This window comes from Lontra canadensis, unplaced genomic scaffold (genome assembly GCF_010015895.1).
Source record: "Lontra canadensis isolate GAN:19392208 unplaced genomic scaffold, GSC_riverotter_1.0 scaffold4, whole genome shotgun sequence".
In the NCBI taxonomy this organism is placed as follows: Eukaryota; Metazoa; Chordata; class Mammalia; order Carnivora; family Mustelidae; genus Lontra; species Lontra canadensis.
In genome coordinates, this window is record NW_022630998.1 from 39,006,961 (window position 1) to 39,032,641 (window position 25,681).

Here is a 25,681-nt window from a genome sequence, read left to right on the forward strand (position 1 = left end):
TGGCAGTGATTATTAAAAATACCTAAAAGGTAACTAAAGACAAAATGGAAGTGGGCCATGATGAGAACATCATGAGGCAAAAATCATACCCCATCTTTGTGTACCCCTGGTAGGGTTTAAAAAATAAAATGCCTCTGATTTTTCAATTGCTTAGTCATGTGATGGATAAAACTACATTCCTTTGCCTCATTCTGTATTCTCAAAGTTCAACAGTTATTGAGATGGAAAAAACATTTTTAAGAGTACATACGAATACCAGTTAAGCTGTATAAATAATATAATAAGTAGTAATACAGAATAAAATCCTATAAAGATGGAGTTCAGTGTATTGCTAAAACATACAGCAGATACATTTACCCAAGTATACATTAAAATGGAAAAAAGTGTTTACGGGTATGTAGAACAGATTCTCAAATGGGTAATAATGAACATTCACTGAACAGGATCATTTCTGTAGTACTGATTTCTACTGAGTAAAGTTTAAACAACTGACCAGCTACAAAAATGTATTAAATTACAAAAAACCTGTGTGTCCAGCAATAGTAAACAATTGCCAGGAATATGTTATTTGGATTTTTCTGTTACTCTTTTACTTGCTAAGACCTGGTCACAAAAAAGTGCGTTTCTTTCTTAGAAGTAAAGTAGGCAAATTACCACACTTTCTTTCATCACCTTACTTTAAAGATTAATAGACAACTTCCTAGGGAACATGAACTCTATCTAGTTAACTATTTCAGGAAGAGTAACATCTTATTTGGGGAATGTTACTACTTATTTGCATGGCACTACCATAAATGAGCATGTTTCTCTCTAAGAACAACACTGCATTAAGTACCATTTAAGATGAAAAATAACTAAAATTAAATCGAGGTAAAAGAAAAAGAACTAAATACAGAATTTATGCGAGAGAAAGATGCCTGATTACCCTCTGGTCACACTGTTTAAACTATAATCCTTTGAATACAGCTTGGGATCTTGGGGGTAAGCTCCAAAGGACATCTAAACGAACAATCACAGCATATGCAGTAAAGTTCATGCTGTTGGATGGGTATCCTTTTTTTTTTTTTTTTTAAAGATATTTTTTATTTATTTGACAGAGAGGTCACAAGTAGGCAGAGAGGCAGGCAGAGAGAGAGGAGGAAGCAGGCTCCCTGCTGAGAGGAGAGCCCGACGCGGGGCTCGATCCCAGAACCCTGGGATCATGACCTGAGCCAAAGGCAGAGGCTTTAACCCACTGAGCCACCCAGGTGCCCCTGGATGGGTATCCTTAAACAACCACATCTAGGAACCCTCATAACTTCTACTTTAAATAGCAATATGGTTTTTGGTCATTCTACATAAATTAGAAACAACAAAAAACAAAGCAACTACCAATCAGAAGAGCAATGACTTTTCCACAATAGCAATAAACAAAAGACAAGTTAGATTAAAACACATTAATTGGAGATGAGGGGGGAAAAAAAAAGTACAGCAGTTTGGGGGAACTTCTGGTGTAGTTACAGACAGGAGTCTTACACACTTAAACTGTGTGAAAGCATCTTGATAATTACAGCTTGACAGGATAACAGATGATAAGTTAGTCAAAGGTTACCTTAATATTTAAATATAATCTTGCAACAACTATATGCTAGGCACCGTTTAAGAAACTAGGGATATATACAGGACAATAGAGCAGCCCAAGGTTAACTTCTGCCCAAGCAGGCCTACTGATTGCAGTGTTCTAAAAAATCCTTCCACCTTCACGCTCCAAATGTTTTTAATTAGATGTAAAACTCTTAATCTAAAATTACTAAATAATCCAGATGTCATATTGGAGGGTGAGTTAATTTAATACTGGCTACACAAGTACCTGATTTTTGGACTACTGTGCTTGAAGAACTGTAAAAATTTGGGGATCATGATGTTGAGAGGACGGTCCAACACATCACTATCTAAAATCTCAGCAGAATCTTCACAGATCTTCTGAAGGGCGCCAAATGCTCCCTGTGAAAGACATTTATATCATTAGAACTAAAAATGAAGGCATGTGAAAAGCAAACTGAAGAATACTGATGAATTTGTATGAATTAATGTTCTCAGTCCCCATCAAATACTGCCTCATAAAATCCATAAATTCAGTCATCAATTTTAAGACAGAAATCACTATACCACTAAGTTATCTAAAATTTCAGTTCAAATGTAATGGTATGTTTTATCTTAGCACTGAATGACTTACAATTAGAGGATATTCTGGTTGGCAGAAACTACAGTAAAAAAGCTAACTTCTCCCGAAATATTCTGGTGAATTTTAGAAGTCAGAAAGTCTTAACATCATTTAAAAATTACTTAATATGTAAACTATTCACTGGATCATGGTGACAATATCAGTTAAAAGGGCAGAAAATTTACACTAAAGAAGCCAACCTAGAGCTCCTATACACAATACGCAACCTACTAATTACCTCAAACATCTAATTTACTGCTTATAATTCCACCAGGAGGAGAAACCTGGTGCTTCTTTTCATGGTACAGTTAACTGAAGAATACTTTCTTTTTCAAAATGTGACTTATGTAGAAGCTCCATAATTTCATGATTACTGCAGTTTTAAGTTTTTATTCTTGGTTAGTGACTGTTTTTAAAAATTCTCATCTCCTTTCATGTTACTATCACTATACCAAAGCACAATTTAAATTTTAATCAACTCTTACTCGATGGTTGAACACTATTATTATTTTAGTTTCTCTGTAATCTTAGTGTATTTCTTAGGTGTTAATGGAAAATGTATATATGAGAAAGTAATTTTTTTTTCTGGGGGGAGGGCGGGGAGAAGTGGAACTTTAGAGACCCCTTTGCTTACTCCCTCTCTTTCCAGTCCCTCCTTTCCTTCTTTCAGATCTGGCAACAAACTGCCAAATCAAAAGACCACTTGAAATTTTTTTTTAGGTTATTTATTTAGAAAAAGCAAAATACCTAAACTGGTTTCCATTCAAAACAGATTTCTACACAAACTAGAGGCCTGGTAATGAAAGAGATATTTAAAAGTACTCATGAATAGTGAGAAATCCATAGACTTCCTTTCCCATACGGAAAGGTTGCTATTTATCACTGGCAAATAGGAGATTATAATCATTACACGATTAAAGCTAGATTACATATACTTCAGCCATGTCATAAAATAAGAGGCACAGAAACAATTTAGAGAAGGCTGAAAGTGCTCAAGGTTGGTAAATTTAAGCCTATCTTCGAAAAACAGCACATTAATGGATTGACTGATTATACGTCCTTGTAGCAATTACAGTAAAGAGGCTTCATAACTCAACAGTCGTTATAGAAAACAATAAGATAAATGGTCACTAATGTAAAATAAGAGGGTAACTTGAAGCTTTCAAGTTTTTGAAGTTGTATGTTTCAAAGCAAGTATTTTTTCCAAAGGTTGAAAATACACAATATGACAAGAAAAATAGAGAAGAAAATGTGAGAAGCATATTTCTTTACCTCACAAGTGTTGTAATCTTCAGAATCCAACAGGCTACAGAGTTTCGGTAGGAGGTCAGGCCAATTCTGCAATTCTCCCTTGGAGGCTATGGTTGTAATCAAAATACCTTGAAAGGAAACACATACCATTAGGGAATCTGACTGACTGCATTATGTCAGATACTGCCACACGAATGCACACATGCACACACGCTCATTTAAATGGCCCACATCAGCCCAGGACCTCTTTTCACCCCAACACATCTGTAGAAAAACCACAGCATAAATCAGAGGTTTCTAATCTTGTTTTCCAACACTTCATTTACCTTCTTTTGTACTTTTAACAATTATCTGTAAAAAAAAACTATACGCCTCGCTCTTTTCCAACAATAATAAGAACAATTCCACTCATTATAGGTGATCCCTGAACAATGTGGCCGGGTTAGGGGTGCTACACCCCCAGTCGAAAATCAACATGGAATTGCGGACTCCTCAAAACTTAACAGCCTAGCGCTAACTGAAAGACTCAATGATAACATAGCTGGTTAACAAATTTTGTATACATATATTTTACATGGTTTTTACAATAAAGCTAGAGAAAATGTTATTAAAAAATCACAATACAAATACATTTATTGTATCTACAGAAAAACCAATTCCACATGTAAGTGGACCCACGCAGTTCAAACCTGTACTGTTCCAAGGGTCAAACGTGTTCCTCCTTTTATAGAAATTGTACACAAAATAGTAGAAAGAAAATATACCAAAACATTAGCAGAGCTTATCACTGGGTGGTGAATATCCAAATCTAGTAGTTTTTAACAAAAATGCATAAAGCGAAAATGAGCTCTCTAAGCTAGGACGGATCACAGCCAAGGACCAAGGTAGGGAAAATGAAAGTAGATGAACCATCAATGGCTAACAATCCTGTGTGCAACAACCCTTTTGGTGTGGAAAGACCCACACAGTCCTCCATCCGTTCCCACTTAGAGGATCAAGGATGAATCACTGGCATCATCCTTGTTTTTCTCTGCCTTGGCAAATTTAACATGAGTAAGATAATATACTTCATTTGATGATTATAGACCTTTTAGTACCATAATTAAGATTTGTATAAATTCTGACAGTAGGCAAATTATATGCACTCTAAACTTCAAAATACTAATTTGTAAAAGTGAGAAAAAGAAAAAGTGTTCTCTTGCTATTTTGAGAACTCACAGTGAGACACGCAAACAAAATGCCTGCCTGGCATACAGTAAATAATCAATTACTAAACAGTGAATTCTTCTTGTTTCTGTGTATAAATTGTCTTTGAATTTTCCACAGTTAGTTTTAAGAAGATTGCTCCCAGTGGCAAAGCAATAAAAAGCCTAACGTTGTTAGCCAATATGTACTCTGCACTAAAAACAAACCCCCCCCCCAAACCCCCATCAATTATATGGTAAGAGTCAATGGACTGGTAGCATTTTTAAGACATAACCCTTAAAACAGTCTTCTAGTAAGATCAAAAAGCATCAAGGCCAAGGGCAGAGCTGCTCCTTCTTCCCCATTTTTCTTTCCTAAAGTTAAAATTTTTAAGAATTAAGGGTAAAAGCAAGCTCTGGATCTGCCTAAAGAAAACTAAATATGTCTTAAAAAAAAAAAAGCAGTAACAAAAATTAAATGCCAAGCTACAACTTGGCACTAACAGACTGCTGACATGCATTACTTCTGCTAGAAGAACATTAGAGAATGTTGATAGACCAACAAATTCAAATTTAACTGACCCATATAGTTTCATCTACTCCCCGAAAAATCTTTTTCCCATACTATGTAAACACACATAAAGGATAGTCACCAAAATAATAAAATTACAAACCAACCACATACTCTTTAACAGGAGAAACAATTTTACATTTGTCTAATGGATTACCGCACAGTCAACAAAATGTAGTCTTCTCAAATAAACTTCCTCGGCAAGATTCCTAATATGTAGTTAAGATTAAAAAGATTTGAGAAGTTTGGCATATACTCACCATTCTTTTTTACCACTGTCAAGAGGAGGGCAAAACATTAGGAAGGTATAAGAGAGTCCATCAGAATAAACCAGGAATTCCCTTTTCTCAAATCACAAATGCCCTTCATCCATCCCATTTAAAATCAGTGTTAATAATGGCAGTATTTAAGACTTGCATATTTTGGGAGAAGTCACAGAGCCTTTGTTTTTTAAGTAAAAGATGTATTGGGTACTTTTCAAACCCACCACGAGACAAAAAATACAAAAGTAAAGAACATTCAATGAAAATGATTTAATCATTATGGAGGTTCTTAACTGACTTCCATTCAACCAACCTGCTAGATTAACGGAAGCTTTCCAACTCTTTGTGAAATGTAGCTGCTTTAAGTCCCATGGCATACTGAATGCTGCCCTTTAGTAGGCCACTTTTTAAGACCTCCTGCCTATTTCTGCGTCCATGAATGCTATCACCAACTATCACCAACAGTCAATTGTGTTTACTCCCAAACCTATTTATACCAGCTATAAACATTTTAATTCAGTATTACATAAACTGATAGTTCTTTGACTTAAGTTGAAAACTCTGAAGACTCAAAAATTGCTGTAATTAGATACAGACAAGGCAATTATTAAAAACAAGGATAGAAAATAGCAAAACCTAATGTCCTATTCTTTTTTTTTTTTTTTTAAAGATTTTATTTATTTGACAGAGATTACAAGTAGGCAGAGAGGCAAGGCAGGCAGAGAGAGAGGAGGAAGCAGCTCCCCGCTGAGCAAAGAGCCCGATGTGGCTGGAATCAGGACCTGGAACCTGGAATCATGACCTGAGCTGAAGGCAGAGGCTTTAACCCACTGAGCCACCCAGGTGCCCCCTAATGTCCTATTCTTAAGTTGTTTTACGAAATTTTCTTTCCAAGTAAAGAAGGTGCAACGAAATTATATCCCATGTTTTTTTTTTTTATTCTAAATAATTTTATGTGTTTTTTTTTAATTTTATTTTTTATAAACATATATTTTTATCCCCAGGGGTACAGGTCTGTGAATCCCATGTTTATTATACACAGAAGTCAGATAGTAAGGAACTCAAAAAAAAGGCCATAGTCCTAAATTAGTATCATTTGTTTATGTCCCACTTGATGAACTTTGAATAAGCAACTACCAGTGACTCTGATCTCACTAATTAAGGGCTTTTACTATAATAATGACCATTATTTCCAAAGCATTTAAAAGTGGCAATGAAAAACCCCCCTCTCCTCAAATTCAACATGAAACGGATGACAAAAGTTCCTATGAGAATAGTCTACCATCTCAAAAAACAATCCAGTTACAAACCAGATAAGCAAAACTATGTAACAATGTAACTTACCTACAGTGGCTCTAATCAAAGGAGAGGAGTCACCAATATTGTTTAAACATTCACTCTTAATAAAGTCTGTCACACCATTTGGGAAGTTCTGAAAATGCGCTTTCACGTTATTCTTTAAAATGAGACCACTCAATGATCTTGTGGGTTCATCTGTAATAAAACAGCATTATTGACTTTTAAAGTAGTTTTCATTTCAAAATATGGAAGAACAGTAACTTTTAAAATACTTATATTCAAAAATTGATTGCAACATTCCAGTAATTTTGCTATAACCAGGAAAAAGGAAAAAAAAAGTATCATAAATGATTATCGGAAGATTAGCTCCATGATTTGTAGTTCAGAGTTTCTCAACCTTGGCATTATTGACATCTTGGGTCAGATAATTCTTTGCTGGGTGTTGTCCTGTGCCTTCTATGATGTTTAGCAGTATTACTGGCCAGAGATGCCAGTATCACCTTCCCAAGGTACTAACAACAAAAATGTTTCCAGATAATGTCTGGATTGTTGGAGAAGTGGAATGGATTGCAATGGGGTGTGGGGAGGAGGGCAATCTGCACCTGGTTGAGAACCACTGACTCAGTTTAAGAGTTAATTTAGTTTATATATGGCCACTGTACTCAAGCTTTATTGGACCTGATACAAACATCAAATTACAGATCTGAAAGTATTAGTGACTACAAATATCCTATTAAAAAATTAAGTGGACAAAGAATACATGGGATCACCTTCACATACAAATAAATGATGTTCATTTATATCATGTTTTTCACTTGACTCTGAGCTAAAAAAAAAAAAAGGGTAAAACAGTTTTAAAATTTTCAGAAGTTAAAAATAGAATTTACATAAGAAAGTTCAGTCCACAGATGGGCGTCAACAAATTTTTAAGAAGAAATTTAATACCAGTAGAATGTAACTGATGCTTTACCAATTGGCATCACCACCAGTATTAGTAATAGTTAATATCTTTTGAAGCTTATCAGGTACTAACACTGCTAAGTGCATTTCAAATAGTGTGCTTTTAATCCTCACAACCTCATGAGACAGGAGTTATTATCCCCACTGCATAAATGAAGAAACTGAGGGCTCTGCCAAAGTCACACAAGGCTATTAAGTGGGGAAGCCAAAATATGAATCTCAGGAGCCTGGCTCAAGCCTAGACTTCAATGCATGCTGCAATATCACCCTCCTTAAAAGACTGGAAGACATGAAGAGCTGGTGTGGGGAACAGAATATGCTATTACAGCACTACTATTTTACAAACGCTATTTAAAAAACTGAATACTCTGAGTTTGTTCTAGTTTGCAGTACGCTCCCATAGTCTGACTGGCACTGAAATATTCCAGGGTGATGTATACCGACAGGCAAAAGGATAACAAAGTTTCTCCGCACATAAACCCCATTCAGGTCATCACAGCAATATACTCTGAAACCTTTTATGTCACCGTTTAAAAACTTCTTTCTGGTTTCAATTACAACCCATTCCAATGAATAACATAAAAACAAAACAGAAACAGTTCTAAATTCTCTTGCAAGTTTAAAACTGCCATAAAATAAATGAATAGCCAGATTTTTAACTTCTTCGAGCAATAATCCTTTTGTCTAAATTAGCCCTTAGTAATTCAGTCATATAATTTTATCTTAAATGGCATGTATTTGTTTTATAAGAAATCATCATTACTGTTTTTTACAATAAATGCTGTAAGATGAAGAGTTTTAGTAAGTCAAATACAAAGCAGAAATGGTTTAAAATTAAAAAGTATTTTTACATTAAAATATTTACTTAAGCTAAAACATGTCCTGTCCTAAATCCAAAGAGCCACCGATCAACCATTTACTACAAAAAAAAAAAAAAAAAAAAAAAAAAAAAAAAAGTTAAGGCTTTACTTTGTTGGACCTCAATTTGCTATTAGATAAGCTTATCTCTGAAGTCTCTTCCAGACCTAAAAATTTTACTCCATACTTCAGTATAAAAAATTCACAAGAGGATGGTGGACAGATTACTAAGTAAGCATTTCCATTTAAAGATGTTATTTATGTTCCTTCAATAATATGATTACCCCAATGCCAGTTTTGTTTAAAATAAAAAAAGACATAGTAAACTTGTGTTCCAAACAAGACACAAGTAATATTATATTACACAGATGTTAAGCTCCTATGTCCTTTGAGAAAAGGTGACTAATGAAATGAAGGTAGTCACCCATCCTCTCTTGCTTTTTGAATTCTGTGGTTCCTTTTAAAAATACTTACTCTTATATCCCCAAAACTTCAAGAAAGAGTATAATATTCTAACAATCTCTAATATTTGGAATTTAGGGTGTGCACACAACATGACAGAGTAGATGGCTTGGTGAAAATAAGTTTAAAAATTTTCAAGTAGAACAATTTTAGAAAAATTCATTTACTAAATAATACTAAATACTAAATAATACTAAATAATAATAATACTAAAGTTCTTAAAAAAAGAGTAACACTAATTTGATTATTAATTATTATGTAGGAAAAATAAAGTTTCTATATTAAGAAAAAAGTATTAAGTATATTTAAAAAACAGAGTATTAATTGCTGAATTTAAATATATGCTGAAGGAATTTCTAGTTTCTTAGAACCTAGATTTAGGAAAAGTTTTAGTTTCCACTACATCCCTCAATCACAAATTAAAATCACTCAAGTTAACCAGAATATTTAAAATTAATTAAAAACAAATCACTGTACTCTATAAATTATCAAAATCTTAATAAAAGTAAGATCAATGAGGGGTGCCTCGGTGGCTCACTCAGTCGAGTGGCCAACCCTTGATTTAGGCTCAGGTCATCATCTCCAGGTCCTGGAATTAAGCCTGGGTGGTCAGCAGGAAAGAAGTATGCCTAAGGATCCTCCCCAGCCCTCTCCCTTTGCCCCTCCTCCCACTCATGCCAGTGACTCTCTGTAAAATAAACAAATAAATCTAAAAAAAAAAAAAAAAAAAATTAGTGAGATTTTACTACACATTGAGGCCGTTAACCCCCTAGAGCCTTGGAGATGAACCCTTACAAATGGTTTGGTAGTCTAACACAGGCATTATATAGATGAGAAAAGCAAGACAGGTGAAGCAGTGTCACTAAGACTTGCTTCCCAACTACAAGTGCCCTTGGTTTTTTTTCTTTTTAACTAATTGCTCTGTGGCTTCTGAAACACTAATCACTGAACAGCGTATGATGTTTACATGTAAGAGGCCAATTACTCCATAGTATCTGAGTGCCTTTTGTGCATCTGACAATGTTTCAGTAAGGGAATCTTCAATAATCAAATAACTCTATGAAGAACACCTCTCACTACAGTGTAAGTTCCATGAGGGCAGAGATTCTTATTTTGCTTACTTTTATTGCCCTTGAGCCTGGAAATGAAGTGGTGCTCAACAATATTTGTGAAACGAATAAAATCTACTGGGACACATGACCTGTATTAGAAACAATCAAAAGACCACACCATTTAAAAAATAAAACTAGTTTAAAAATAAATAAATAAAACTAATTTTCAGGCTTTGAAGTGGCATAAAAATAATTTAAGACTATTGCAGAAGAACAGTTAACGAAAAAATTTCATTACACTGTTCAGTATACTTAGAAGTTAAAAAAAAAAAAACCACCACAAAAGTTTATGAAGAGAATGATCCCTATTATAGTTAAATTTTAAAACGTATATAGCCATACAAGACTGTAGAATTCATTAATCAAGAGTAATAATAATTCTCTCTGGGAGACACGACTAAGTTAATTTAAATTTTGGTTATATGAACTTTCAATTTTTTTGTTCTGTACCCACATAAACTTAGTAAATCCTACATTCAATCTGTGTATTAAATCAACCTTTAAGACATCCATGAATAAGAATTCAAGCAAAACACCAAAGCAGACTTTGAAACACTCTTTTCAGTCACAAAATATGAGGGAATTTATTATAAAACACCCAATTAACAACCTAATGCTTATTAAGCATCTAAATACTTAGACTCAAGTCTCTGCTCATTCCACATATGTAAAGTAGCGGTTACTAGAAAATGCAAAACCTTTAAATTAAATAACTCTCAGCCTATTTTAATAGGTCTTGAAGACCTTTCCAAGTAGTTTTATCAATACAATCCTTACTTACCTTCAGATTTTAATTTTGTAAGAACAAAAATCAGGTAGTTGTTAAAATCTGGATATTGATTGAGTTGTTCCAGTTTCTAGAACAAACAGTAGTTAAGGAAACTTCTCAATGTAATCTAAGGAAAAAACTAAGCATTTTAAATCTAAAATCAAGAATCCCTTTCATGGTATTTTCAATCCAGCATTTTTTTTCTCAAGAAGAATAAAGTTATCTTATTAAAAGCATCAACCTCACCATGAGATTTCTTAGGTGCTTTATGACTGAAATATTAAACTTACTACTTTATATCAATTATATTCATTACAACATAAGCCAACTTCCACCTTTAGAATGTTCAACATAGCAAAAAAACTTTCAAAACAGAATTCTGGATTTATTTGAACTTTAAATACCTTAATTAGAAGGGTATTTAGATACAAAAATAACGACAAAAATGAAAAGCATTCCAAAGAAATAAAATCATTGAGAGAAATTAACTTTATAAAAGTGCTTTTACTAGACTCGTTTTTCCAGAGTTAAAAAACTGACTATAAAATGCCACTCACACACAAGTCTACATATCAAGTCTTATTACATAAAGTCAGTACAAAATTACTGAACTGCAACAGTTCTAAAATTGTTCCCCCTCCCCAAGACTTACCATTTCTGGTGACTTAAATTTGCAGGTATTTCGTTCTGCTGGCAGTCAACAGTAACGTAATGTTCTATTATATCTTTCTTCACGCCCCTTTAACCTCTAATACCCTTCTTAATAACACTCCTAATTGTGTTTTATTAGACAAATATTCAAATGTTTTCACTGAGATCTAAATTTTTTAAAATTAATCCTATGGTACAAACTCTAGGTACACTGTATTAGCTATTTATTTCATACTAAAATACCCTCAATAGTAATGGTCAGAATTAACTAGCAAAAGACGTTCTCTAGAAAATTTCCAAAGTCTACTTTCCTTGACAAAGAAAAACCCAGTGGTTTCTTTCTTTAGTGAATGGCCAATATTAACAAGCTGATGCACTAACTTTTCAAAAATACTTCCTGGTAAGATTTACTTTCTTACAACTTGGGCCATCTATCCATATTACTAATAGTCTTGCAAAAGGTGCTCAAGCCTATACAGAAACAACAATAAAATAAATGCTTTCCTAAGGACACACAAAAGAACAAAGTCATTCATCATTACGCACTCTGAAAATACAAAGCAATGTGTACTTTTAAATACGATTCACGTACTGAAATTTAATTTGTTCTTTATACAGCAGGCATATCATGCTCCAGGCACAGAATAAACTGTAAAATAAATTGTCAGCCCAACCACAGTACCGGGCATATAAAAGGTATTTAATAAATATGTACCAAAATAGAAAATAATGATATACAGTGCTATAGAAGAAATTACAAGGTGGTTACAGGCTTGGCTAACTTAAGAAATAACTGTGTCATACAATTACCTGTAATTCATTAAATATCTGGTCATTCCTACAGCCATGACAACAGAAATTAAGACTGGGCTACAGCAAGGTTTCAGATACAAGGTCCAACACACTCCATAGCTACTACTCTTAACCTCAGTACTAGCACATTATCCTCTCTGGTTTTAAATGAGCAGTGTATTATTAATTAAGAAGTTATGTAATTCCTCGCCTATTTAAAGTTTCAACTTAGAGTAGCAATGCAGTACTTCGACTTCAACTTACTTACCAGAGTTTCTGTCGGAACTGTACGTAATTTCACCTCAACAGCGTATTATATTCAAATAAGCCCGAACTACACTAAAGAGCTTACTTACCAAATTTTATAGTTCTGTTCACTACCAATAAAAATCAAATTGTTTCTGTAAAAACAGCAGACTTTTAAGTTTTTTTTTTTTTTAAAGAATTCTTTAGCCTCAAAGTAACAGGGATAAAAAGCTTATTTGTGACTGAGTGAATCTGTCTCCTTTATCGTATCCAAAAAGAGCTTTTATTTGTCCACCGTTCAGGGCACCACAGACAGCACACACAGCACAGGTTTTGTTGCTTCTTTTAACCTTTCTGGGCTCTAAAACCGTAGCAATTATGACTGCAACCCCAGCAAACTCGGTAAACACGGAGTAACTGAGCAGTCAGCCTTTGAGCCAAAAAGACTATTTCCCTCAGGAGCCAGGAAACTTGCAACAGGTGTGAGCAAGAGCAGCCCCGGGGTGAGACCTGAGACCCCCCCACTTGCAGGTCCTCCAACACTTTGAGAGCAGGGGCCTCGAAGAAACCCCAAACCAATGCGGCTGCAGTTTAAACCCCGCGCCAGCTCCACCCCATTTCTGGCTCGACGCTCGGCCAGCGAGTCCCGTCTCGCACACAGAGCCCTCCACCCAGACTCTCGCTCGGACTGCCGCCCCTCCGCGCCGGGCGCATTGTGTGGGGCCCGGGGTCCGCGCCGCACCCGGGGCGCCCGCCCGCGCCTCTCTCCACCCCGTGGGCAGGTCAGCGGTGGGCGGGCGGGGACGTGGCGGGCCGGCGGGCGCACATGTCGCGATCGCGGGCGGCGGCCGAGAGCCCCCGCCTCCCGCGGGCCGGAAGCCGGCGGCAGCGGCGGCACCCCGGACCCGGGCTCAAGGGCCGCGTGCGCGAGGCGCCGGGCAGGAGCTGCAGCGGCGGGCGGGCCTCTCCCCGCCGGCGGGCGGAGGGCGGAGGGATCTGGGGAGCGGGAGGAGGGGGAGGGGCGGCGGGAGCCACCCGGCCGCCGGGAGCGGGCCCCGCGCGGGGCGAGCTGCGCGGGCGGCGGCAAGGCCTCGGAAAGGATACTTGTTGCACGGTTCTCTGGATGGTGGTGTCTGGGGACTGGGACTCCTTCAGCAGCTGCAGGATTTGCTGAAGCCCTTGCTCGTCAGGTTTCCACTCATACTCCATCTTGGTTTGCTGCAAATAAAGCCAGACACAGGAAGAGACGGAGCAAATGTTACTCCCCGTGCACAGGCCCGAGGGCTTCCCGCGCCGAGCAACCCCCCTTTCCCCTCCAGAACGACCCCTTTGCTCCCCAGACGCCTCGGACCTGCTTGGGGTGCCCCGAAAGAAGTCTCGGATGGAGAAACCCGGGGGGAACTGATCCTAGCAGCTCGGCCGCCAACGTCTGCTGCTGCTGCCGCCGCGGCCGCCGAGCGCAAGGAACCGACCAGACTGAGTCACCGCGAATTTGCAATCTGGCCCCTAGATCCGCTCACGGGAGCCCCCTGGGTCCTAGTGCCACGCAGTTTTCTCCAACCCAACCCAAATGGAGTTCTGTCCAGATTATTACTGATTTAACGACTCATCAGAAGTTGAGTTCTTATCCAAACCCCTGCAAAACACCTGAAGAGATCTGATTTTGGGTATTAGTCATTTTAAGTTAACATGGTGAAAAATGAAGAATAGGGAAAAGAGCCTGATAATTCCCGACAACTCAACAATACTTAGAAAAAAAAGTTTACATTTCAATTTGTCATACATAGCACTAATATTTGGTCTAAAATGTTAAAAATGTAACCACAATCCACACTTTGATAAACACTAAATGTTGCACTGACATTTGCAGAACGTGACTGAAAAAACTGCATTCTTCATAAACTTCTGATCTCAAGTGAAATAAATTCCATCTGAAATAACCACATTTTACAACTAAGTATTTTGGGGCGAAGGAAAAACAAAAATAATGTAATCTTATAAGTGGATCGTGTTTACTTCCATTGAAGTGTTCTCACATACATTTTCTCATTTCATTCTCAAGCCAACCTGGGGAGGTATTAGTCCCGATATCAACCTATGGCTCAAAAATATCTAAGCAAATTACCATAGTTAATTAGTGAAGACTGGGCAAAGTATAGGTTTCTTAAGCTACTAGGAGAGTTGCATTTGCTACAATCAGTTGAAACTATATTAATGACAGTTTCATTAAAACATGCTTAATCAAAAACAGAACTTGAGAATCAAGTATGAATTATTTGTAAAAATCGAAAACAGTATGATGAAAGAATATTTCATATGGCTTTATTACCACATGATGGTTTGACCGATGAAATTAGTCCCTTCCTAGTAGGAGTCCCTTCCTAGCAGGGGTTAAAGTTACCTGACTTTACCTCATGTCTCTAGTTAGCATTTTTCTTTCTTTCTTTCCTTTTTTTTCCTTTTTTTTTTAAACCTTTCCTCTCTCCTTCACCCTTATTTTCTGGTTAATATCCTGTAGTGCAGCTTTGCTCACCACCTCCTACAGACTCCTTCAACTACCCAAAATGAAAACCCAAAACCAAAAATAATCTAGACATGATATCTGTTAATATTGTAGTTTATTCCAGTCTTCATTCTGTGTACTTATATGTACCTTATATTTCATAATAATGGGGTTGTCCTGTTTTTTGCACACCTTCATATATCATTATATTTACTCAAAGTGCTTTTTAAAAACATGATCATATTCCCTTGTATTGCTGTGACATAATTTTAATACACTTTGATATATATACAATCTATACAAATCACAGGCATACAACTATATGGATTATTACAAACTGAAGATGCCTGTGTAACCAAAGCCCACATCAAAATATAGATCATTACCAGTACCAAGGTTTCCACTGTACCCATTTCTCAGTCATCCAAAGAAATCCCTATTATTAATTTCTATCATTATAGATCTCTCCTTCCCTCTTACTTCAGAAACTTGTTAAAAATTACAAAAATTGGGGGCATCTGGGTGGCTCAGTGGGTTAAAGCCTCTGCCTTCAGTTCAGGTCATGATCCCAGGGTCCTGGTATCAAGCTCCGCAGGGAGCCTGCTTCCCCCTCTCTCTCTGCCTGCTGCTCTGCTTACTTGTGATCTCTCTCTCTCTCTCTGTCAATAAATAAAATCTTAAAAAAATATTTTAAAAAATTACAAAGATTGTAAACAACATGGTTGTACACATAAAGTTAATCAATCCTACCTCTAAGCTTATGTCCGTGACAGAATCCATTTTAAGTTTGATATGAATCCTATTACACTTTTCTCTATTCTCTAACATACATATAGTTCTGGTTTTGTTTTAAGATCATACTACAAATTATTAATGCTACAACTTTTAAACACATAATATACCATTCATTCCCAGCCAACATATAGATTTAACTCATTTTTTAATAGCTAAATATGGGTCTTTAGAATGGTAGAACATTTGTTCAACCACTTAACTGGCTTCCAGGATGCTTGTACTTTTTTTTCTTTTTTAACCACAATAAACAACACACACACAAAATAATCTTGTACTAATGTCTGTACACAATAGTGGCAACTCAGTGGGATTATTAAACCAAAAGTATGTGAACTTAAAATTTTCTAACAGTTATTACCACATTATTTTCTAAAAACAGTTATGCAATTCACTCACCAACAATATGAATGTCTCTCATATCTTCACCAGCACATTCTTTTAATTTTGGGGAATCTAATGGGTGAAAATTTAATTTCTCCTGATACTGGGGTATGGGGACAGGGGGAGGTTAAGAGGAGGGAACCTAAAAATCTGAACTTTAGAGAGCTGGAGCTGCAACTATGCACCTCACACCAGTGTAGGTGACATTTGGATAGCCTACTTAACTCCTTAGCCACCCTTCTGAATAAAGGGAAGCTGGGGCCAATAGCAGCCAGTCCAAAAGGCATCCATCAGGAGGATGAGTGCCTCATAATATCATTATCACGCTTCTGTCTTTATACCTGCACCAAAGTAAGTAAAGTCCTTTTTTTTCCCTAAGTTTGTATTAAGAACATTTAATTTGATGATGGGATAGGTAGAACGAAGATAAACCATTCCCTTACACCTACCTCAAGTTATAGGGAACAAAAGATTCTCAAAAATATGTGGTTAACTGCTTGATAAGAGAGAGATCTGAAGTCATTTTGAACTTCTATGCCATATTTTTCTTATTGTGGTAAAATATACATGATATAAAATTTAGCATTTTTTAAAGATTTTTTTTTTAAAGATTTTATTTATTTATTTGACAGAGATCCAAGTAGGTGGGGGGCGGGGGGAGCAGGCTCCCCGCTGAGCAGAGAACCAGATGCGGGGATCGATCCCAGGACCCTGAGATCATGACCTGAGCTGAAGGCAGAGGCTTTATCCCACTGAGCCACCCAGGTGACCCAAGATTTTTTTATTTATTCGTTTGACGGACAGAGATCACAAGCAGACGGAGAGGCAGGCAGAGAGAGAGAGAGAGAGAGGAGGAAGCAGGTTCCCCGCTGGGTAGAGAGCCCGATGTGGGGCTCGATCCCAGGACCCTGGGATCATGACCTGAGCCCAAGGCAGAGGCTTTAACCCACTGAGCCACCCAGGTGCCCCTAAAATTTAGCATTTTAACCATTTTAAGTGTACAGTTTAAGGGCATTAAGTGCATTCTCATTGTTGTGCAATCACAACCCCTATTTCCAGAACTTACCACATTTTAATAGCCATTAAAATTAGGAAGAATCTTCTGCTAGGGTGGCCAGAGGGATCACAAATCTAGATAATATCAGAAGCACTTAAAGCTTAAAGGACACCAGATTCTGAGGCAGAACTCATTATTTAAATAGTAAAGTACATCCATAATAAATAGAATATCAAGATTAACACTGGATGTTCTTAAAGTAATTATAATTCTTTATATATGCTTAAGACTATGATCTATGTATTTCAAAAAAGGGAAGTAGTGCTTCAAATTTTTCTCTTTTAGAGTATGCAAATCATGCTGATTGGGCCATGGCATTCCATAGTGAACACCCCCCAGCAACCAAAGGCTCTTCATTAGTCAAGACAGTTATTTGAACTAGCTAGATAGAAGATAACACCAAAATAGAAAGTAGTCTGCTAAGTTACTATAAGATATCATTTGGGGCCTTCAGCAAATGAAAGATTCCCAAACCGTTAAGAACTTAAAAGTACATAAAAATTTTGAATTTTGCCAGAGTTGAAAATCATGTGAGGTAAAGACACCGGTTGAAAAAAGTAAAAATAAATCTAGTTTCTTCCCTGCTGGAGGGGCTGTAAAATACAGTTTAAAAAGCAGATGGGAGGTCTGGACTCAACCAACCTAAGTTTAAATCCTAGTTCTTCCACTTAGTAGCTGTGAAAACCTGGGCAAGTTAATTAATCTCACTGAGCTTCAGTTTCTCAACTATAAAATAATACTGTATCAACTCTGTAGTAGGATTATACGTACCTGCCTGGCATATGGTATGATTTGAAATATAGTGTTTTTTTTTAAAGATTTATTTATTTGACAGAGAGAGAGAAAATGAGCAGGGGGAGGAGCAGAGGGATAGGGAAAAGCAGACTCCCTGCTCATCAGGGTGCCTGATATCATGACCAGAGCCCAAAGCGGATGCTTACCTGACTGAGCCACCCAGGTGCCCCTGAAATACAGGAGTTTTATTTGTCACATCATTGGTTTTCCACTGCTTGCAAGATAAAAATCTAACTTCTTTTTCACGGAGGAGGCCATTCATGATCTGGTCCATCGCCTCTAGGAACAGCTTTCTCTCTTTTGACTTAACCTCAAACTTTATGCTCCACCAATACCAACTGAGTCTCCAATACCTCTGAGCCTCTGAATAGGATTTCTGACTGGAATGTTCTCTTTACGTTTGACAATTTGGCAAACTCCTTTGCACTCTTCAGATGAACTATGCTCATCTATTCAATTTCTAATATTTACTGAGAGTCTTCCTTGGCACTATGATTGATACTGGGTACTATTTTTCTTTCATGGTATTATTCCAGGACCTCCCCATAAGACTTACATGTTTTTTTCATTACAGATCTAAAGTTTATAGCTATTGCCATTTTGGAAACTATCATATTATATTATAATTATTTCCAGGTCTGTCTTGGCAATAGATCATGTGTTCTTTGAGGGGGACAGTATCTTTTTGCCCTCTTTGCCTAGCAGAGTCTGATTCAATAAATATTTGCTGAATATATACTATTGCTGTTGCAGTTAATTCAACTGAATATTAAGCTGAGCAACTACCATGTGCTCAATGAGCAACAAAGATTCAAAGGTATGTAAAATACTGTTATTACCCCCACTAAACTCTGGTTTAATGAGAGAGACAGATGTGTGGTCTGTGAATGATATGAATAAGGCGTAAGAGTAAGAGAGAGGAACACAAATATATTTGGCCAGGAAGAGAAAAATGCTTTACCCCCTCTTTGGTTCAGAGCTTTTTTTTCCCTTCTAATTTCAATTACATTCAAAAAAATATTTACTGAGGAGTCAGATGTTTCCACCTATATGGTGAATTACAAGAATGTGATAAATACTGCTGTCATTGACATAATTTCCCAAAATAGTGAACAACTCCAAAGAAAACAAGACATAGTCTTCCTTCAATAGTACAGTAGTTTTATTCCTGGAAAACTCAGCATTTAATTAAAATCCTGCAAAAAATTCCTTATGTATATGTAAAATTATGTTAGGCTTTAGGCTGACATTGTTTTCATCTATGTGGCCATCTAGTGGGATGGTCAAAAATCATTCGGGGCTTAAGATAATTCTTAATGGTGAACATCTAGAATCCCTCAGCCCCACCAACTAAATGCCAAGAGCACTTCATCAATTCTAAGACCCTCCTCAACTCCCACCCCAGAGAGCAGCACTATGGTAGGAGAACGACTATGGCAGAACAAGTATAAGGGACATTAAACTTACCCCTTTAGGAAGTCAGAAAAGAATGACTTTTTGAAGAAATGACTTTTTGCCTGAGACTCTAACAGGAATTACCAAAAATGAAAGTGAGAGGCGGGCAGGGGCTAAGAGGACCTCACAGCCATGTTAAGGGTTAGCATACATACTAAGGCTAACAGAAAGCTTGTGAAAGGGGTTATAAACTAATAAAAGACACGATCAAATAAAAATATGGAAGAGAATTACTCTTCCTAAGAAGTAGAAATGAGAAAGGAGAGGTTAACTTCCTGCTGTTCAGTATTACGTTAACTTTCACAATAAGCATAATATTTTCCTAACAAAAAATGATTTCTACATAAAACCCATCAAAGTGGGAAATCAGTGGAAGGCAGGAGCTGCAGGAGATCTAACTGTCCAATCTGAATTTAAAATGGAGTTCCAGGAGCCTGGGTGCTCAGTGGGTTAAACAGCCCAAATCTTGATTTAGGTTCGGGCCATGATCTCAGGGTCATGAGATCGAGCCCCACCTTGCACTCTGTACTGAGCGCGGGGAGCCTGCTTAATTAAGATTCTCTTTCCCTCTGCCTTTTCCCTTCCCCACTTTAGCTATCTCACTCTCTACAGATAGATAGATAGATAGATAAAATGGAGTTCCAATCTCTCAGAGTTTGTGCCCCATGTTGGTTGCAGAGATTACTTAAGTAAATACACTTTAAAATAAAATAAAATAAAATATAGTTCCAGTTTGTTAGGGGAAAGGCTGTCATCTTTCACACAGAGCCAGAATACTACCAAAATATCTGGTACTTATATATTAAAAGGATAAACACATATATTATTTTGTCAATAATACCAATAGCTTAAAAAATACCAACAGCTAATGTTTCTGAGAACCAGTGTCCTAAGCACTCATATATGCTAATTTAATCCTTAGAACTCTATGATGTATTAAAATTACCTGTATTTTGCAGAAAAGTAAATTGAGGCACCAAGAAGTTAAATTACTTGCTTTATTGCGTAAGGTTACTTATATAATAAACAAAGCCCTGATTCAAACCCATCTAATCTGGCTCCAGAGTCCAGTCTGTAAGCCTCTGATATACTGCCTTTCTAACAGAAACATCAATTTCTGTAAACTGGTTAATCATAAATAAAACCATTTGTATGCTAAAGGAATAACATATACTTGATACCTTGGTCATGAGGTAAAAGAGAAAAGTAAAAATCATATTTCACTATTGTAAAATAAATAAATAAAGCAGTCTATATATCGGAAACATAATAAAATGGAATATTTCAATAGTGCTGAGTACACGAATTCAAGATATTCTAAATCTAATCTTTACAACAATGTTTTGTTGTAACTGGGTGGGTAAGTATTATCTTCATTTGACAAACAGATACAACAAAATACAACTTAAGTCATTTGCTGAATGTGAATCAGATCTGTAGACTTCCAAAGTCAATGTCTCTTACACTGGCTTTGTACAAAAAGATGCTATGATGAACAAGGAAGAAAAAAAAAAAAAAACAGAGATATCCAAAGGGCTACAAGGAAAATAAAGATACCTAATAAAACTTTTATGAGAAATCAAATCAAAGATCAGGTATGAAAGAAAAAAAGGCAAAGTCTAAAGGTAGCAAATTATTAATAACTTTAAAAATGAGGTGTTTTAATGTCAAAGAATCAAAATGTCTACTGGCTTGTTAAATTATAGCTATCAGGGGCACCTGGGTGGCTCAGTGGGTTGGGGCCTCTGCCTTCAGCTCGGGTCCTGATCCCAGGGTCCTGGGATCGAGCCCCGCGTCGGGCTCTTTGCTCAGCAGGGAGCTTGCTTTCCCCTCTCTCTCTGCCTGCCTCTCTGCCTACTTGTGATCTCTGTCAAATGGATGGATAAAATCTTTAAAAAAAAAAAAATTATAGCTATCAGTGAAACTACAAAGTCCTTTAAGAGATTCTATAAAGTAATCAGCGATCAAGGCTCAAGAACAAAAAGGAGAAAAGCAAAACCCAACTGTACAGCCCAAGCTGTTTGAAAGGTGCTGGAACAGAGTAAAGGGGAGGGACCATAGCATACAGCTTCTCTGATGTTACAAGGCGTGAGGCACGTAATAGGTTTTAAATCATCCCTGATTGATTGGAGTGAATGATCTAGCTCACTACTTGGAAGAATTATGCTAAAAGGCTAAAATTATAATCCTTAGGCACTACAATTTATTGTCATCTAAAAGCAAAAAAGATTAACAACAAAAAAGAAAATGGAAAACAGGTACTAAGGGAAATTTAAATAAATACATTCTTAGAGTTCCTCTTTCAGGAAGACCTTTAAAGATGACTAGACATATGACTCAAATACTTTACAAACATTAAAAAAAAAAAAAAGGAGTCTAGTATCAAAGTGAACAGGTGATAAGAAGGAAAACCTGATCTCAAAATCCAATACAATCTACAACCAGGTATTTCCTAGATACTTCAGCTCATTTAATATTCACAACAGCAGTAGGAGGTGGATATTAACTCCATTTTATATTAACTGAGGTTGAGCGAGGTTAAGTACTTGCCTGGCCAGTTTGTGGCAGATTGGGCATTCAAAACCAAATCTGTGTGATTTTGAAGTTTCAACTGTGCCTAGTAATAATAGCAACCCTGTTATCATTTATGGAGCACATCTTATGTGCCAGTTATTATACTAAGTGCTTTAAATGCATGATCTCACTGAATTCCATGAATAGGAATTTATTATCATTTCCATTTTCCAGAAAAGGTACACGCTTAAGTCAAGTTAACGAATGCATCCAAGGTCCCAGAGGTCATAATGAACAAAGGTGGCACCTAAGCCCAGCCATACCTGACTTCAGGGCCTGTCTACTGAAGCATGCCATTGTATTTTTCTCATTCTGCCACTTTCATGAACACCTGACTAACCATTAACTGAACTCTTGGGTAGACTTCTTGAGGAGACTTCTCTCTTCCTCTCTATTCCAAACATAACCAAAAATTCAATAGCTCTACTAGTTAGTATTTACTTTCTTCAGGTCAGGTATGGTAACTGCACCTTGCTTTTCAGAGTTTAAACTTTTCTTTCCAGAGTTTACACTATTCTTTTTTTTTAAGTTTCATTTATTTAAGCTGTCTCTATACCCAATATGAAGCTCGAACTCATAATTGTGAGATTGGGTTACATACTCTTTGAAATAAGCCAGTCAAGCGCTCCAGAGAGTTTAAAGTATTCATTTTTATTATTATTATTTTTTAAATGTATGGACTGGTTTATTATAAAGTCACTATATCAAAATATCTTTAATAAATAACTATCATCTTTACTTCACAGCCCAAGCACAAAAATGTGTTCTTAAATTTTGTCTATACAGATCAGGAAACTATGGTTCTCCATACTAAATCATGTCTATACATAAAATTTGGGTTAATTTTTTTAGTTGAAAATAGTTGGCAATTAATTGGTATAGTAATGATATGCAAAATGTGCCCATGGGGGTTGTTTATTAATATTGACCTTAAAAAACTATATGGTTGATTTGCATATTTTGGTCTGATGTCCTTGTGAAGATTTTTTTATTTCTTTCAAAATGGAAAATTATTTATTTTTATAATTAATTTTAGAGATGAAGGTCAGTGATTCATCAGTCTTATATAATACCTGGTGCTCACCGTTATCACATGCTCTCCTTAATTCCATCACCCAGTTACCCCATCCACCTTACCCCCTCTTTCCCTACAGTTCAGCTCATTTCCTATGATTTAGAGTCTCTTATGGTTTGTCTCCCTAATTTCATCGTTTTATTTTTTCCTCTCTTCCCTGATGATCCTATTTTTTAAAATTCTACATATGAATGAGTTCATATGAAAATTATCTTTCTGACTTATTCTGCTTAGTATTATATCCTCTAGTTCCATTCATGTCATTGCAAATGGCAAATTTCTTTTTTTGATGGCTGAGTAGTATTCCATTGTGTGTGTGTGTTCCATTGTGTGTGTATATATGCACATATATGTACACTTATCTACACACACACACACACACACACCACATCACATCTTTTTTATCCATTCATCTGTTTATGGACATCTGGGCTCTTTCCATAGTTTGGCTATTGTGAACACTGCTGCCATAAACATTGGGGTGCAGGTGCCCCTTCAGATCACTACGCCTGTTATCTTTGGGGTAAACTCCCAGTAGTGCAATTGCTGGGTCATACAGTAGCTCTATTTTCAACCTTTTGAGGAACCTCCACACTGTTTTCCAGAGTGGCCATACCAGCTTGCATTCCCACCCAAAGTGTAAGAGGGTTCCTCTTTCTCTGAATCCTCACAACATGTCTTCTCCTAACTAGTTAATTTTAGGCATTCTGACCAGTGTGAGGTGGTATCTTGTTGTGGTTTTGATTTTATTTCCCTGATGCCAAGTGATGTTGAGCATTTTTTCATGTGTCTATTGGCCATTTGTAGGTCTTCCTTGGAAGAATGTCTGTTCAAGTCTTCTGCCCATTTCTTGATTGGATTATTTGGATTATTTGTTCTTTGGGTGTTGAGTTTGAGAAGTTCTTTACAGATGTTGGATACTAGCCCTTTATCTGATATTTCATTTGCAAATATCTTCTCCCATCCTGTTGATCGTCTTTTAGTTTTGTTGACTATTTTTTTGCTGTGCAAAAGCTTGATGAACTCCCAAAAGTTCATTTTTGCCTTTATTTCGTTGCCTTTGGAGACATGTCTAGCAAGAAGTTACTGCGCTTGAGGTCGAAAGAGGTTGCTGCCTGTGTTTTCCTCTAAGATTTTGATGGATTCCCACCTCACATTTTGGTCTTTCATCCATTTTAAGTCTACTTCTGTTTATGGTGTAAGAAAACTGTCCAGTTTCATCCCTCTGCATGTGGCTGTCGAATTTTCCCAACACCATTTGTTGAAGAGGCTGTCTTTTTTCCATTGGATATTCTTTCCTGCTTTGTTGAAGATTAGTTGACCATAGAGTTAAGGGTCCACTTCTGGGTTCTCTATTCTGTTCCACTGATCTCTATGTCTGTTTTTTGTGCCAGCACCATACTGTCTTGATGATTACAGCTTTGTAATACAGCTTTAAGTCCAGAATTGTGATGCCACCAGCTTTTTTCTTTTTCAACACTCTTTTGGCTATTCAGGCTTTTTCTGGTTCCATACAAATTTTAGGTTTGTTCCTGTGCTGTGAAAAATGTTGATGGTATTTTGATAGGGATTGTATTGAATACATAGATTGCTCTAGGTAGCATAAACATTTTAACATTTGTTCTTCCAATCCATGAACATGGAACATTTTTCCATTTCTCTGTGTCTTCCTCAATTTCTTTCATGAGTGTTTTATAGTTTTCTGAGTACAGATCCTTTGTCTCTTTGGTTAGGCTAAGATTTCTAGGTATCTTATGGCTTTGGGTGCAACTGTAAATGGGATTGACTCTTTCTCTTTCTTCTGTCTCATTGTTAGTGGATAGAAATACAACTGATTTCTGTGCATTGATTTTATATTCCTGCCACTTTGCTGAATTCCTGTATGAGTTCTAGCAATTTTATGGTGTTTTTTGGGTTTTCCACATAGAGTATCATGTCATCTGCAAAGACAGAGTTTGACCTCTTTGCCAATTCAGATGTCTTTTATTTTTGTTGTTATTGTTGTTGTTTGATTGGTGAGGCTTGGACTTCTAGTACGATGTTGAACAACAGTGGTGAGAGTGGACATCCCTGCCGTGTTCCTGATCTTAGGGGAAAAGCTTTCAGTTTTTCCCCACTGAAAATGATATTCACTGTGGGCTTTTCGTAGATGGCTTTTATGGTATTGACATATATTCCCTCTATCCTTACACTGTGAAGAGTAAATTTTAATCAAGAAAGGATGCTATACATTGCCAAATGCTTTTTCTGAATCTATCAAGAGAATCATATGGTTCTTGTCCTTTATTTTATTAATGTAGTGTATCACATTGATTGATTTGTGGATGTTGAGCCTTCCTTGCAGCTCAGGGATAAATCCCACTTGGCTGTGATGAATAATCCTTTTAATGAGCTGTTGGATCCTATTGGCTAGTATCTTGGTGAG

General features: G+C 36.6%; 1 protein-coding gene across 2 annotated transcripts in view; it reads right to left on the bottom strand.

Annotated features, from left to right (window-relative positions):
- TNPO1 (transportin 1) overlaps positions 1–25,681 on the bottom strand; it is an 87,507-nt gene that overhangs the window by 35,514 nt on the left and 26,312 nt on the right. The window contains exons 1-6 of one of the 2 annotated variants that reach the window (XM_032848720.1): positions 13,973–14,107; positions 13,726–13,839; positions 10,945–11,020; positions 6,817–6,966; positions 3,476–3,582; positions 1,850–1,983 (exon numbers count right to left, since the gene is read on the bottom strand). In XM_032848720.1, coding sequence (XP_032704611.1) covers positions 1,850–1,983; positions 3,476–3,582; positions 6,817–6,966; positions 10,945–11,020; positions 13,726–13,830 — 572 coding nt within the window. In that variant the 5' untranslated portion in view covers positions 13,831–13,839; positions 13,973–14,107. Of the gene's footprint in view, positions 1–1,849; positions 1,984–3,475; positions 3,583–6,816; positions 6,967–10,944; positions 11,021–13,725; positions 13,840–13,972; positions 14,108–25,681 lie in introns of those variants that run through there. The other variant, XM_032848712.1, reaches the window with a different exon arrangement.